Here is a 15,347-nt window from a genome sequence, read left to right on the forward strand (position 1 = left end):
ACACGCTTTGAAGACGAGAAGTGTTGTTCGGATGCTCTGAGTCAGTGTGTGTGTGCACAGCATTGCGTATGCACAGAAAGTCACCTGTAGGCTGGGAGAGGGGCTTTCTAACCCTGCCTATCTGGCGATCCACTCTCAGAGATTCTGATTTAGTAGATCTGGGCTAGGGCCCAGGACCTAGATTTTTAACAAGCTTCTGGAATGATTCTCGTGCAGGTGGTCTGGGGATGCTGCTCTGAGAAATGCTGCTGTAAGTCAAAGAAAAGGGCAGGGAAATATACACCCTAAGCAGAAATCCCTATTTGTTTTATGCATGAGTCTGAGTGACTTCGTAAAATGGCTGGCTGAGAGACACCCAGATCTAACGTCTTACCTTACCGTTACGTATGCCGAGTTTGGTTCATCTTTGGGAATATAACCTAGTCTGGCCAAGAAGCAGGAATACAGGCTTCTAAATGTGCTGTGCCCTGACACATGGCCCCACTGGAAAGGTGACTATACAAAGAGATTGGGGCATGTCAATAACAATACGTCTGCCTTTTGTGCAGTAGTGGACTTCTTCCTTAACTATGGAACTATGTGCCACAGAATTTAACTGGATTGAGAAAAATTTTAGTAGATTTGAGAGAAAGACCCTAGAATGAGATGGCGAAATAGCTGAAGAATCCACATGTTAGGGATTGGATTCAGAGACCTTACAGCAGTGTTGCTCAAAGAGTGGGTCCAGTAGCCACCCATCTCATGGTCTCTTGGGCTCCTCCCTAGACCTACTGGAACAGAATCTTTGGTGGGAGATGGTCAGGAACCTACAGTTTAAGCAAGCTTCATGGGTGATATGTGTATAATAAGGTTCAGGAACTGATGTCAGAGAGACGACCGGGTGCCAAGAGGAGGGAGAGAGTCAGCTGGAGTCATACAGCCAGTTTAATGCAGAGCTGAGTTGGCACTCCTGTCTGCCGACCCCCACCCTCAGTGTTCTGCTCCACGCGCTGCCCTGAGACTTCTCATTGGCTTTCCTTGAGGCCTGGGCCCATGGGCAGTCTTTCCTTTCATGGCAGATGTGAGTCCACTCCAACATCTCGGAGCAGGCTGTGTGCCAGCCATGCAGCAGATGGCCGCCTGGGACCCGAGAGAGGAGCACCTCCAGTCCAGCAGAATTTTCCATTGCTTTGAGCACCCAGAGATTTGGGATCCGGCAGTCACACTCGAAAGCAAGGTTTCTAGCTCTGTAGACTTTCTTACATCTCTCACAACCTAGTTAGAGATCTGAGTGTGAGGAAAGTGGTTCAGGGTCTGCCCCACGTGTGTGCACAAGCGAGGGAACAAGAAGGGAGTAGCCACACTTCAGACAGGAGGCAGATGATGTCCATGATGAAGAGACACATGCACAGTTGCCCAAGGGCAGGAGAAAGGCCAGCGAGAGCCAGAGCTGAGCTGGTAATAAAGAGACAGCCTGGACAGAGCCGGTGAGAGAGCCACATACTGAGTGGGGCAATCCCAAGCTTATTCTTCCCATTCCTGCAAGCAGAACGGCCAGTGCAGACGAGAGAGCAGCATGCCTGAGTCGCTGATGTTCTGGGGGCTGTGGGGGAGGAGGGGGGCGTGACCACTCAGGTGCCCTGGTGCTCAGAGGAGCTGCTGGCACAGCAAGGGCAGCTCTGTGTCGGGCCAGGGAAGCAGAATGAATCCTTTACAGCGGGTCTTCGCTGTAAAGCCCAGTTGCAGTAACTTTATACCTTTTATATAAGACTGTTTTTAAAAACGGCCTGTCTTAATCCTTTCTTATTCAAATATATCTCTAAGCGTTCTTTCATGTTTTTTTCTGGCAGAGATGGTCAGTCAGCAGGGTAGAACTGGGGAAGAGGGGGTAGGAAGAAGCCTGCCCCCTCTTCCTTGCTCCCACAGTTATCAAGTGCTTTCTTTCAGCCTGATGCTGTGGGCCGCACGCTAGGTTTGGAGGAGGACAGAAAGCAAGATCAGGAAGATGCAGATCGGTGGGCGAGACAGAGCACCCCCGCCCTCCCTCCTGGTATTACAGGGCTGTGGTAGAGGTGGGTACAAGGTGCTCTGAACACAGAGCAGGAGGGGCACTCCTTCTGCTGAGAACTTGAGGAGAAGCTTCACAGAGGAGTGACTTTGAAAAGAAAAGAAGAAGAAAATGTCAAGTATTTTTGCAGAAAATAATTAAGAGAACATGCTTGATGTGACAGTGAAATCGAGAAAAGAAAGAAAGACAATTAAAGAGAGGTAGGAATAAGAAGGAACGAGAGAAGAGAAGTGAAGGAAAGGAGCACCGTAGCAGTGAGGCTTTTCCACGTGCCAGCGCCCTTCAGGCAGTGGTCGGAGGGGCTGTTTCTCCTGGGGCCGCCGAGGCAGGTGACCTGGCTCCCCCTCCCCCCTCTCAGGCCCGGCCACCTACAGGCCCTTCAGAGGCCGGGGCCGATTATCTGGTTTCTCCTGCACCCGGCCCAGCACGGTGCTGCCGCATAGTAACAGTGCAATAAACGTTCATTTGCCTGATGACAGAAATCCCTGATCAAGGCCCCAGAGGGTGCCATGAGCCAGGAGGGGAAGTGGCCGAGGGCAAGTCTCGGGAGACAGCTGACTCACACTTCCCAATTCCTTTCCCGTCCGTGGTTTTGATTTCCTCTTTCCCCTGACTCTGTGGAGGCCGCAGACGGTATTTGTTCAGGGTTCTGTCTTTAAGGCATTGCGTGTGATCTGTACTCTTCTGTGGTGGGCCTTTGGGTATTGTTGCCGCTTATTAAACCGAAGGACCAGTGAGAAGGAATGTAGAACATCAAGCCGAGAGGACCCTCGTGGTTTTCTTTCAGGTAAAGTGGACTGGATCTCGAGGAGAGCCATTAGAGCACAGGCACATCCTGGGCGTCCAGTGGTTGGAACAGGGTTTGTGAAGAGGAAAGCCCATGCTGAGCTGCCTGGGCCTCTGGTACCTGATACAGCCCGTTTCTGTTTTTCAGGGGAGAATTTGGTTTGCGCGAGTACTCCGAAGTTAAGACCGTGACAGTAAAGATCCCCCAGAAGAACTCTTAAGACGGCCAAGAAGGAAGGTGAAGGCCAGCCTGCACGACTCTCCCCCTCTGCTTTCCCTGAGGGGCCCAGCTCTCAGGAACCCAAACTTGATACCCAGTCCTTACTTAAGATTTAAATGACAGCAGGTAGGCCAGGCCATTCGCTGCGTAAAGAAAGCAAACCAGTTGGGCGTGGTTTCTTGGCACCCTGTGAGGGATCACCTTAACAGTACCAAACATTGGGGAACGTGGGACAAAGGCACGAGGAGTAGCTGTGGGGCATACCCAGTATTTCTTTCTGGGGTGAGGGAGCTGTATTATTTGATGCCTTCTGTCACAAAGGACTTCGCTTGTGAGCAAAGGTAGCCTTTCCATTGTCTTCATGTCCCCCTTCCAGGCTCTCCCTGCTCACGCACCCCTCCCGCTCCTCCAAGGAGATCTCAGCTGAGCTCATCTGGGGCAGATGTTTGGGCCGGGAACAATTTTCCAAGGTTTTGCAGCCAAATTACCGTTTCATGTCATCCATTTCTTCAAAGCAAAACATGAAATGGTTTTAGTTAGAGCCAGACCAGACTGAAAATGCCAGGAGCTGGTACACTGCAGATGTCCTAAGGAGAAAGAACTTGGGATATTCCTGACCCAGTCTGGCTTTCTTACATCCACATATAACAGGAGTGAAAGATCAGGAGATGGAGCTCCAGCGATCATCATGTGTAGTTCACAGCCTCGGAGCTCATCACTGCATGGTTTGAGGGGGTAAGAGAGAGGGGGGTGTGTGTGTGCGCGCGTTCGCGCGCGCATCTGTGCATTTAATTCCTTCTTGAGTATTCTGGAATAAGTCAGGGGGTGGGTTGTTTTTCATGGATTGATCTTTTCCAAAGCTCGTCTTTAAAATCAACCAAAAACTGATCTGAGCAGGCTTGAGAATTTGGAAAAAGGTAATGCTGGGTGCCTTGTAGAAATAATTCCATTTCCAATACTGCTGACAATTCATACTAAATGGATTATCTCTGCAGTTGGAATCTATAGCTTCTTCCGCCTCCCACCCCCACCCCGTCCCTGTCCCTGGTGCACGCCACCTCCCAGTCCCAGTGCTGTGGGTGTGACTTCAGCTTCCCATGCCCTAGGTCAACTGGCAGTAACCTTGGAAAATCTGGCCAGGCTCAGAGGTTTCCTTCTCCATTTGTAGAGTTCCGGTGTGCCACGACTGCCACGCTGCACCAGATCTCCACTTGTCACGCCCGTGGCTCGTCCACACACCACTCTTGCTCTTGGCCTCCCAAGGGGGAAGCATGAAGCAGGCTGGCTCCCTTTCCTCCAGCCACACGTTCCTCTTCTGCTTTCCACTGAAGGCTCCATCTCTGACATGGGCAGTGTCAGCTTCCTTTCCTTTTTCCCTCTTTCCAGCTGCCAAATCCAATTCGTTCTCTAACCTAGATGAAGATCATTTATTTAAAAGTACCAAACATAACCTAGAATATATGAAATATGGGCAACACATATATAGCCTTCTGTATTTAACGGTTTTCTGCTTTCTAACCATACCGGTTTTCTATTTATAACCCTTGACTATTCATGATGTTTTAAAGAAACCTCTCCTTGCTGTTATTGACAAAGGACAGTGGCCAGATGCCTTGAGAGATGCCACATTTCTGAGTTCTTTCGTGTGAATGTCATGCTCTCCTCCTATAGCCTGTGTCCCAGTGAACATATCCATTAACCAGCTAGTTACCTTTGAACTGCAATATAGAATGTGAAAATGAAGATTTATTTCGTTTAATTTACTTAAAAAAGAAACCTCTGTGCTAGCAATAAAGCATTTATATTGTGTACTCCTCGGGATCATTTGGCTGTGTTTATCAGTGTCTTTGTGTCACACCGAGTCCATCTAGGTCCTTCTCTCAGCCGCTGGGCTTTTCAGGTATGTTGCTGCCTCTGGATACTGAGCAGAATTTGGAGGGTATTCTTGCCATAAGGTAAACAAGACCCTTATTTCTGACACTGTTTAAAATCCAGGCATACATACAGTTCTGTGTGGCAAACAAGTATAACCATGTATGAAACATATGAAATGACAATTTTCATCCAAAGGAGCCTCTGTGAAAGCTAACATGTAGAGGAGTCTTCAGGCCTGTTCTCACAAACATGGACCACGTGATGAGACCGCACATTCGCTAATGGCATCTATCGGTAGCTTTATTTTTATTTACCGAAGTGGAACAAAGTCAAAAACTGACAACCTGATGTAATATTTTTGCAGCTGTAGAAAGGAAGCTGTAAATGGTGACTATAGGACCAGCCAGAGCTTGTTTGCTTTCTGTGTGTTCTCAGGGTTGTGCTTTTGGAGAGCGGTTTCCACCCTTTAGACCTGCACATCCCCTCCTTCCAACCGTGCTTCCCCACCCAAGTCCTGGTCAAGCGAAGCAAAAACAAAAACTGATGACTTAGACACAAAGGAAGTGAGACCCAGGGAGAGACATGTTGCTCTGGACTGGGATTCCTTGCTCTGACTGCTGGTATCTTGTTCCTCAGAGGAACAAACTGGGCGTCGGAGAATGCCGTCCCTGGGGCATGGGGTGAACTCTGAAACGTAGGCTGTAGGCTTTCTGCGAATTTACCTCGTGTTCAATATTTCGGGCATCGGAGAGAAAATGAGAACAAGATGGACACAGAGTAATCATGTAAAAGTCCTTTGTTAGGTGCCAAGTAGATGTTATAGATAGCAGGAATCCGGAATAACGTAAGGCATAATTTGATAGTTCTTCAGAGCATAAAGTCCCTCAGACCTCATCCATTTATGATGCTGACATAAAGGAAAATGAAGAGAGAGGGCATTAATGAAGAGAGGTGTCATTAATGAAACCAACATGGAGACACCAACTGGTGATTTGTCATCAGCCCTACATAATTACAGTCTTTTTGTTAACCCCTGAGATCTTCATTGTACCTTTTCCTCCGAAACACCCTCAGTGCATTCATATTGACAGTGTCGTTCTTTTAAATGACATTTTAGATAATAAAAGACAAAAATATTGCAATGTAGGGAGTAAAGAACAGAAAGGAACAGGGACTCTACTGGAGTGTGTCGTTAAAACAGGAAGGCACCCAAGAAAAGAGGACAGTCAGAGACAAGTGAATGGAAGAGGTGGGTTTTGAACAAGGCTTGAGGAAGGAATGTAATTGCAGTAGGCAAGGGAGCAAGAAGAAGGCAATCCTGCTCAAAGGAGTAACCTGCAGAGGCACAGAGGTGAGGGAGGCCAAGGCATGCTTTTGTGATAGGGGATGGACCAGCAAGAGCAGGTACCACGTGCCGTAACTTGGTCAGATGGGGGTCGGCCAGAGAGTTCCATGGCACTGCCCTGCCCCATGCTGCTGCCAGCCTCAGAGCTCCTCAGAGCTCACAAGTAGCACATGCTACATTCAGTTAGAAGAAACTAGAGCTGTATTTAGCTAGCTGAGGTCAGGGAGGAGGAAACTGTCCGTGTAGTAGATGTTAAAGAGTGAGTAGAATTTGGAAAGGTATGAAGAGGAGGGATAGCAAGACTGCTGGGAAAAAAAATCTCCCCACAGAATTTGTTAATGTCACATGGGCTGCATTCTTGGCAGGGGGAGGGGCACAAATAGAACAGAAATGCCCATTGTTACTTACATGTGTTTATATAGCTATTTATTCACTTTTCTAGGGGTTTTTTTTGTTGTTGGTTTTTTTTTTTTGGTTGACTAATATCCCAGAAATATTTAGTCAGCAACAACAATGCTTAAAGTATAACAGAAAAAATGAAAACAACAAAATCACATGAATTAAAAAGCAAGAGTAAAGGAAAAAACAAAACCACGGTGAGAAACGAATGCAGCCAAAATGAGACCAGAAAATACACATTCTACAAAGTCCTATCATCAGTCGTCTTAGGGGAATCTGATAATCTAGTGAGAGAAGAGCCAACACCGCAGGCCAGTGATCCTAAGAAATTAACCTCCCTTCCTCCCTCCTGTACTCTCCCCTTCCCTACCTCCACAAATGTTTACTATGCCAGATGCTGACACAGGTGCTGGGATACAGAGCGGGCCAGGCATGGCTACTGCCCTCGTGAAGCTCATGGTCTCATATGGCAACTCAGAGCCAAGAGTTGGTAGTTTGCTTTGCTATCTCGCTGTTACTCCTTGCCAGGCACATACATTCAATTTATGGAAGGATAATGTAGAACCTTTTCCAGGTCCTCTTGGTAATCCAGAGTGACAACTTTGCACACAGAAACAGCCGATTAGCAACATCGCAGAGTGAAAAGCATCAGAGGGTCAGGGAAGTGATCAGAAGTCCTCACCTGAAGTCCCTTATTGGCCATTTGCAAGTGTGTGTCTTTGCGTAAGTCACTTGACTTTCATGGGCCTCCACTTCCTCCTCTGTAGGATCCAGATGATCATTCCTGCCCTGCCTACCTCACAACGTTGTGTGAGGATTAAACAACATCATGGATGAGGTATCTCTTCTGTTGGTCTGAGACGTCATGCTGCACACATTCAACTCTAAACAACTACAAAAAGTGCAAACAAAATGACTCTGTTGCTTTGCTGCTCAGTCCATAGGACATTAGAATCCATCATTTCTCATCCAGTGTTGAGGCCATCATGTAGAACCTGACTCTTTAGGATGGGTTTCCTGTGGTTTCCAGGAGGCCTCCTTTCCCAAAGGTGGACCTCATCTGAACTCCTCAAGCCAGCTGGGAGTAAGGCGGTGAATGCGGCTCCAACTGTTCCCCAGGTTTTGGTTGTGTATATTCAGTACATTGTTCCGACATTCTATAGCGTGATTACAAGACCTCCAAGCTCTGGCCCGACTGTCTGTGCCACCGTGAATGTTTTACACAACAACCGCTCCTCAGTGGGGACCAGCTGGGAATGAGAATGCAGGGAAGTCCACTCTGGAAAGGCATGAAGTCCTCTTCCTAAACATGTACATTGGCTAATCCTCATTTGGTTATTGGACAGATTAAAGGGAAAATCAGCCTGCCATTTAGCCTTTGATGTGGAACTCTTGGATAATGTTTCCTTTGGCCATTTATGTAGCAAGGAGGAACTTGAAACCAGCATGGCCCAGGCGCCATTACTGCTGGAGCAAGAACGCCTCTGAATGGTTTCAAGGTCTTTTAGCCCTGCTTTTTTGGTTTGTTTCTCAAGAGCAGGTCCCTGTCCTCCTTCTCGTGAAACGAAATATATGTTATTTGCCAAGCCGGCTCGAGTTGACTAATTTCGTTTACTACATGGTTTTGTTACCGACCCTCCCAAGTCAGTCCCCAACAAGGATCTTCTTGCCCCGTGTTGTCTGAACCAACAGAATGAGACTGAGTTCGGTTTAGAAGCAAAGGGAACTCTGTTCTTTGATCAGAGAAGGGAAAGGTGCGGGCTCCGACTCTAGAGTCCAAGCGCTCCCCCGACACGCCATGGGCGGGCTGGGGCTGCTTTACAGGGATCCTATCAGCTGGGAGGGGGTGGGGTTCTAGGGTGGGGTGGGGCGCAGGCGCAGGCGCAGGCGCAGTTCAGGGCTCCAGATCTCAGCACCTGGGGCAGCGTCTCTACGCACAGCCCGCCCCCACCGCCGCCGCCGCCGCGGCCGCCGCCATCTTGAATTGCAGTGTTGCGCGTCGCGCTTCAGCTCACGACCCTGAGCTGAGGTGCTGGGCGCCGCCGTTTTGCACCAGGAGCGCTGGTGTGAAGGGCCGGGTGAGAGGCCTCTGCACGCGGCCCCGTCTAAGCAAGAGCAACCAGACTAAACACCAAGAAAAAGAAAAAAGGTTAGGCTTTATTTTATTACCCAAACTCTATTTTTATTTCCTGGGAATGGTTAATGGGCTTTGCCGGTGACAAGTCCCTCCTCTGTCTTTTGTCCTGCTCTTCAGTCTTTTTTTTTTTTTTTTTTGCGGTACGCGGGCCCCTCACTGTTGTGATCTCTCCCGTTGCAGAGCACACGGTCCGGACACTCAGGCTCAGCGGCCATGGCTCACGGGCCCAGCCGCTCCGCGGCATGTCGGACCGGGGCACGAACCCGTGTCCCCTGCATCGGCAGGCCGACTCTCAACCACTGCGCCACCAGGGAAGCCCTCGTGTTAGTCTTTAAATTCAGATCTCACACAGTAATTCCGGAAAGGGAAGCCTGTTGGTAACATGAAGAGTTTCTCCAATGCCCAAAGGAGCAGAATCCTAAAGTGTTCCACGGCTCACCAGCTGTGTGCCCTTGGAAAATCAGTTAGCCATCCCAACCCTCAGTTTCCTAACATGGAAAATGGGGTGATAAAATTATCTACCTCACACAGTTGTTGTAAGAGTGGAAGAAGAAAGTACATGTAGGGGCTTCCCTGGTGGCGCAGTGGTTGAGAGTCCGCCTGCCGAGGCAGGGGACACGGGTTCGTGCCCCGGTCTGGGAAGATCCCACATGCCGCGGAGCGGCTGGGCCCGTGAGCCATGGCCGCTGAGCCTGCGCGTCCGCAGCCTGTGCTCCGCAACGGGAGAGGCCACAGCAGTGAGAGGCCCGCGTACCGCAAAAAAAGAAAGAAAGTTACATGTAAAGTGCTGAATAGTTCCCATTGTAAGAGCGCAAAAAAAAAAAAAAAAAAAATTAGCAACTATTAAAAATGAATAAATATGTAAGTTTTCACTAGCGCTATAGTCCCAAAGAAGGTGTAAATCTCACTTTCCCTTGGCCTTGGTCTAGCACATTGGGGCTTTGGGTTCTTGTGCAGAAGCCAGGCAGGAGGACACCTGTGTTAGATGGTGGGATTGGAACTAGGAATCTTGGTGAATGCTGGGAGGCTGGAAGGATAATCACCACTTAAAATCACATCGGTGCCCAGTCAGTTTTGCTGAGTCACCGAGATCTAAGGATTTCTTAACACAGAGGATATCATGGCTCCCGTTTGTTTAAAAGCACAGGTAGCAAGAAGAGGCACAGGGTTGAGAGAGGCCAGTGTTAACCTAGAAGAGGGTTTTACCACCTTGTGCTGAATAAATGTCAGCTGTATTGATGTTATTATTTTATTATATATAGTAACAAAATAATAGAATATTATTAAATTATTATTGTTGTTGTCATTGCTCTCTAATTCAAGGAACATGGTGGCTTTTTTGCCTGGGAGGGGAATCACTTGTCTGGTTTGAATATATAAATTGAAGCCCAGCAGTGATTCTCAGGAAGGGGATGGTAACCCCTATGGAAGAGTGACAATCTGAAAGATCTCTTCCCTGAAGCTACAAAGTATGACTCTCTGCAAGTTCTTGGCCCTTTCAGAGGAGCTCAGGCCCAGATGTTGGAAACAGGAACCCTGTCCCAAGCAGGGACCTAGATCAAATCAGCTAAGCCTAAAGGGCCACGGAGAGCAAACCTGAAAAATGCCCAGAACACATTCTTCTGCTGCCTGTTTGTCTGTTTCATTCCCACAAGAAACTGTTATTCTTACAAACTGGTTACAAGGCTTACCCACAAGAAGAATCAATAACCTTAAAGAACCTAGGGAAAATAAAACCACCCTGGAAACTCAATCCCAAGGGCTGGGCTTGGGGCATGATGACCCAGGATTCTGATTTGGCTTTTTTTTTCTTTTCCTTCTCAAAGATAACAAATAAATTAATGCACAAAGCCACATCCATATTGGAAACACTTGTCTTTTTTTTTTTTTTTTCCACTTAGCGCTCAGAGACATCAAGGGCTTTGTAATAAATAAGCTTGTCAGGAATTCTTTTCAGGAAACTCAACCACAGTTTTAGTCTTGTCTATTCAACACATTGTTCAGAAATGTTTTGGTAACCTTTAAAGTCCTACTCTAGGAGAGAGGTTCCCATACCCTTCAATTAATTTTTTTCCTATTTTGAAGGTCATTAAGACTTCGGAAGATATTCTTATACGTGAGTTTGAGTCACGAATCCGTGTCCTCAGCTGAAGAGGCAGGAAGGTCCACGCTTGTGAGGAAAACGTTCCACAGAGCCACCAAGTTGTGCTGTTCCAGGCCCTTCCTGGTTAGGAAGGAGAGCCGGGGGGTGTTGGACACAGCTGCCAACTAGCGAGGGCTCACTGGTGTGTGGGGCTCCATCTGCTGTGATAGATGCCAGGGTGTGAACAGACCTAAAGCAATGAGGGTGGGGGACCTGTGCCATGGGAAGGCTATGAGAAACCCTGAAGTAGGGAGTTGGTTCTCCCACTCCGCCAAAACCTGGTCGTAACAGGGACTCAAACAGATATTTGGATACCCACGTTCACAGTAGTGTTATTTACAGTAAAGACAGAAGCAGTCCAAGTGTCCTTGAATGGGTAAACAAAATGTGCTACATACATACAATGGAATATTATTCAGCCTTTAAAAAGGAAGGACATTCTGACATGTTACAATATGGATGAACCTTAAAGACATTGTACTAAGTGAAATCAGCCAGTCACAAAAGGACAAAGATTGCGTGATTCCACGTATACGAGGTACCAGAATAGTCAAATCCATAGAGATGGAAAGTAGAATAGCAGTTGCTGGCAGTGGGGGAGGAGGAGATGTGGAGTTATTATTTAATGGGTTCAGAGTTTCAGCTGGAAAGGATGAAAAAGTTCTGGAGATGGATGGTGGTATTGATTGCACAATGATGAATGTATTTATTGCCACTAAACTATACACTTCAAAATGGTTAAAATGGTACATTTTATGTTATGTATATTTTACCACAATTTTAAAAGCCCTACTCATAAAAAGACTTGATAAATTCATACGCACTTGGGGTGATTATATGGCTGATAAGACTTAGAGTATTGGCTCTCAGGACACTTGCATTTTAGCAGGAGAGAAGCCTTAGATCAAGGCTCCTTATCCCAGCTGGTACAGGCGGACCTAAGGGAATGAAAAATAGAGCATCTCTTCTTGAGCATTCTTTCTCAGACGTATACCTGGCTTTCTTCCCTCAGCAGGAGCAGAAATCACTAGAGATCAGGCGTGTCCATGCTGTCCTGCAGCTTCCCGTGCTGGGTCTTCTCCTATTCTAATAGGCTATTTTCCATGTTTAACTTTTGTTTGGTTTCAGTTTCTTTTAGCGAATCCCAAGCTATTCCTCTTTCTCGTGATCAAGACTGAATTTGCACTGAATGGTCCCCTTTGCCACCCACCTAATCCTGAAATGGCTAAAACCATGCTACTCGTGCTCAGAGCTACAAAGTATTTAGTTACTGAGAACTCTTTTCCAAAAGGACAATTATATCTTCTAGTGCCTATGGTTGAAAATATAGATTTAAACAGAAAAGACAGATTTAGGCAGGGATTATATAATAGAATTTTAAGCATTAAAGGGGACCTTTGAATTATTCAGTCTACTGCCCTCATTTTACAGATGTAGAAAATGAGCCAAAAAGAGAGATGACTTCCACACGGTAAACCTTTCAACCCAGGTCTTGGAACTTAAGTCTGTTGCTTTTTCTCCCCTGCCTCCTGGGATAGAATTTTAGAAAAATTGTTATACTGAATCCCCCATATTACTTTACAGAAGTGAAACGCAGTCATTGATTGCAAATGTTTCCAGAAGGGTTCATGAGTGTCTTTTAATAGAGCGCATTTGCCCATTATTACCCACTAAACACATCATCACTCAGTTTACCAGATTAGCTTGAAGGAAGGGTTTGAAGGGCAAGGGATCTGAGACAAGAAAAGTCTTTCTTGTGTAGAAAAGTAGAATTGAGAGGAGAAGATGCTGGGGGCCCTAGTGGGATTGAGGGTTAAGGGATAGCGTGTTTGAAGATCTGGGCACTGGAAACCTAGATTTTACTTACTGTTCTGTTTCTAAGCAACAGTGTGACTTGGCCTCATCCTTAACCTTCTCAGAACTCAGTTTTATCTGTAAAACAGGGTCCTTCGTCAGGAGGGAAGTGTCATCCTCGAGGATAGGAGTCCTTGAATCTGGCATCAGAGGCATTTTGGAGAATTGGTTAAAAACACTGCCCCATTTCTTCTGGACTCAGGTAGGACCTGGAAATCTATATTTGTGGTTCATCTTATTTTAAATGTGAGTTATTTTAATTATTTTTGAATAATTACATGCGGTACATTCAAAACTCAAAAGACAAAAAAAAAAAAAAGTATTTGTATACTGGAAAGCTTCCTTCCAATGCCCTGCTCTCATCCCCATCCCTCTTTCCAGAAGTAGACCTGATATCAGTTTCTTGGTATCTTTCCAAAGATGTCATCAGTGCTTTTAACATGTAGCCCAAGTGATTGTGGTACAGCTGGCTTGATTATAGGTATTTGGGGTGTCTCCTCTAGAGCTTCCCTACTGTAGATGGGGGCACTAAAGCTCACAGACATTAAAACGTCATCCTCGTGGAGTGTTTGGGAACTGACAGAAGCGCTGATGTATGGTGCCCTTGAATCTGTGCTTGGCGTGTCTTAAGGCCTATGCTTGCTGTTGTCATTGCCTTGCTGAAGGCCACTGCTGTATGGGACTGATGGGCTATGGTGTGTCCAGCCCCAGATTCTCTCTCCACTCCTGAAGCTGGGAGAGCTGACTTTGCCCCTAGCATGGAACCTTGCCAGGAAGGGTCTCCTGCGCTCAGAGCTAGACACCTGGCTGGGCTTCTGAATTGCTGGATGAATGACTGGGACCCCCAGGTGCTGCCTCAGAAGGGAGCCTCGCAAGGTGAAAAAAATGCATCTCCCCAGGCCCCTGGGAAGATAAGAGCTCCACCAGGGGCACTGCCTCCTTCCCTCCTCTCTTCCCTCCTCCCTTCCCTGTCTTTGGTGACATCAAGAACTTAAATGCAGAAATTTTTTCCCAAAGTTGACTGATTTCATGTCTGAAAAATCTTCCCAGAAAAGGAGATGGAAATCCTGGAGAGTAAAGAGCCTTCGTTCCTGATATTTGAGTTAGTAATGGCCTTAAGGTTCTTCTAGCAGTGGTCCCAGCAACCCTCCATTTCCACATACTCCTGCCCTTAGCTAATAAATAACACAGTGAAGCTTCACGAGGGGTCTGTTTTTGGACAAATTATCTTTTCAACACTTGGATCAGTTTACTTCATAGCTTGGTTGTTTCCTGTTTCTCAGCATCCAATTGGCTCGCCTTGGAGCTGGCCATGAGTATGGGCTTTGTGAGTGAGCATACGAAGAATTCCTTCGCATTACTTAAAATCCAACGTTCCTCACTCTAGAGCTCCCATGGGGGCAGCCCTCTGCAGTGGGAGGGACCTCTGACTAACAGTCCAGGCACCTGGGTTCTGGTCCTGGCTGTGTACTGACGCCACACCCTTGGAGCCAGCTTCCTCCTCTGCACGTGCTGGCGCCTCTCCTCTGCGCAGTTTCTTCACATTGCGTTGTTCCACTTCAGTCTCACCACTGCCCTGAGAGGGAGGTACGTGAGTCCCGTTTCGTTGATGGCAGTGAGATTTGAGAGGAACTCAGGAGCAGCAGTATATGAACTAGAGTTCCAGGCATTGGGGTGGAGTATCAGAAGTGATGGGACCCTAACCCCCAGCCTCTGCCCAGCCACACATCTCCATCACCACATCCCCCCCACTCATCTCCTCCTCCAACCCCAGCTCACGCATTTGTTATTGTTCCCACTCTGCTCGCTGACACTTACTCCCCGCCGCCACCCACCCAGAACCCATCCCCACTTCCCTTGACTTCCCCTTTCTTTCTGTCATTTATTTATGCTTTCAGCAGGATGATTGCCCTGTGCTCGGTTTCAGGCGTATACTAGGTGCTGGGAATACCTAGCCAGTGAGAAGTGTTGGTCATCTGGAGCTCACAGTCTAATGTGCGAGACAGAGAAATAAATAAATCACTGTAATATCATAAGTGCTGTACTAGGAAGAAGAAAATTTGCAATGGGAAGGCAGCGGAAGAAAGTGGTAAACTCTGATTTGAGCAGGAGCTAGGGTGAGTTTGGGGGGACGTTATATGCAGAAGGTGACATTTTAGTTTTTTTAATACCTCCCTGCTTCCAAAAGTATTTTAGAAGGATGACTACTGGGTAGGGATCAGAGAGTGAGAACGTTATGATTTACCATGTAGCCTATTACATAGCAGGCATTTTTTACTTGCCCAGTGGCCCATAGCTAGGAGATTCAGAGGCATATCCAAAGCCCAGAATCTTACTTAACCTCATACTGACTCTGGGACAGTAACTTCTAGGGGAAAAGAAAGTGCGGATATAAGCCACAAAAGAAAACCCAAAGTACATGGAGTCAACCTCAAGGGGAAAATATCTGTCTGCCAAACAGGGATAGATTCTAAGTGTACATAAGCAGAACAGTGAGGTGCTGGCAGAGCCTTGAAGACTGATTCAGAAAGGGAGGGGAAA

At 47.1% G+C, this 15,347-nt stretch overlaps 1 protein-coding gene across 2 annotated transcripts in view; it reads left to right on the forward strand.

Moving 5' to 3' along the window:
- Nucleotides 1–4,872, forward strand: part of ALDH1A2 (aldehyde dehydrogenase 1 family member A2) — a 95,685-nt gene extending 90,813 nt beyond the window's left edge. For both annotated transcript variants that reach the window (XM_004274672.3, XM_049705996.1), the window contains exon 13: nucleotides 2,982–4,872. In XM_004274672.3, the coding sequence (XP_004274720.1) occupies nucleotides 2,982–3,054 (73 nt within the window). In that variant the 3' untranslated portion in view covers nucleotides 3,055–4,872. The remainder of the gene's footprint in view (nucleotides 1–2,981) is intronic.
- The last annotated feature ends 10,475 nt before the right edge of the window (nucleotides 4,873–15,347 follow it).

This window comes from Orcinus orca, chromosome 2 (genome assembly GCF_937001465.1).
Source record: "Orcinus orca chromosome 2, mOrcOrc1.1, whole genome shotgun sequence".
NCBI classification, from domain to species: Eukaryota; Metazoa; Chordata; class Mammalia; order Artiodactyla; family Delphinidae; genus Orcinus; species Orcinus orca.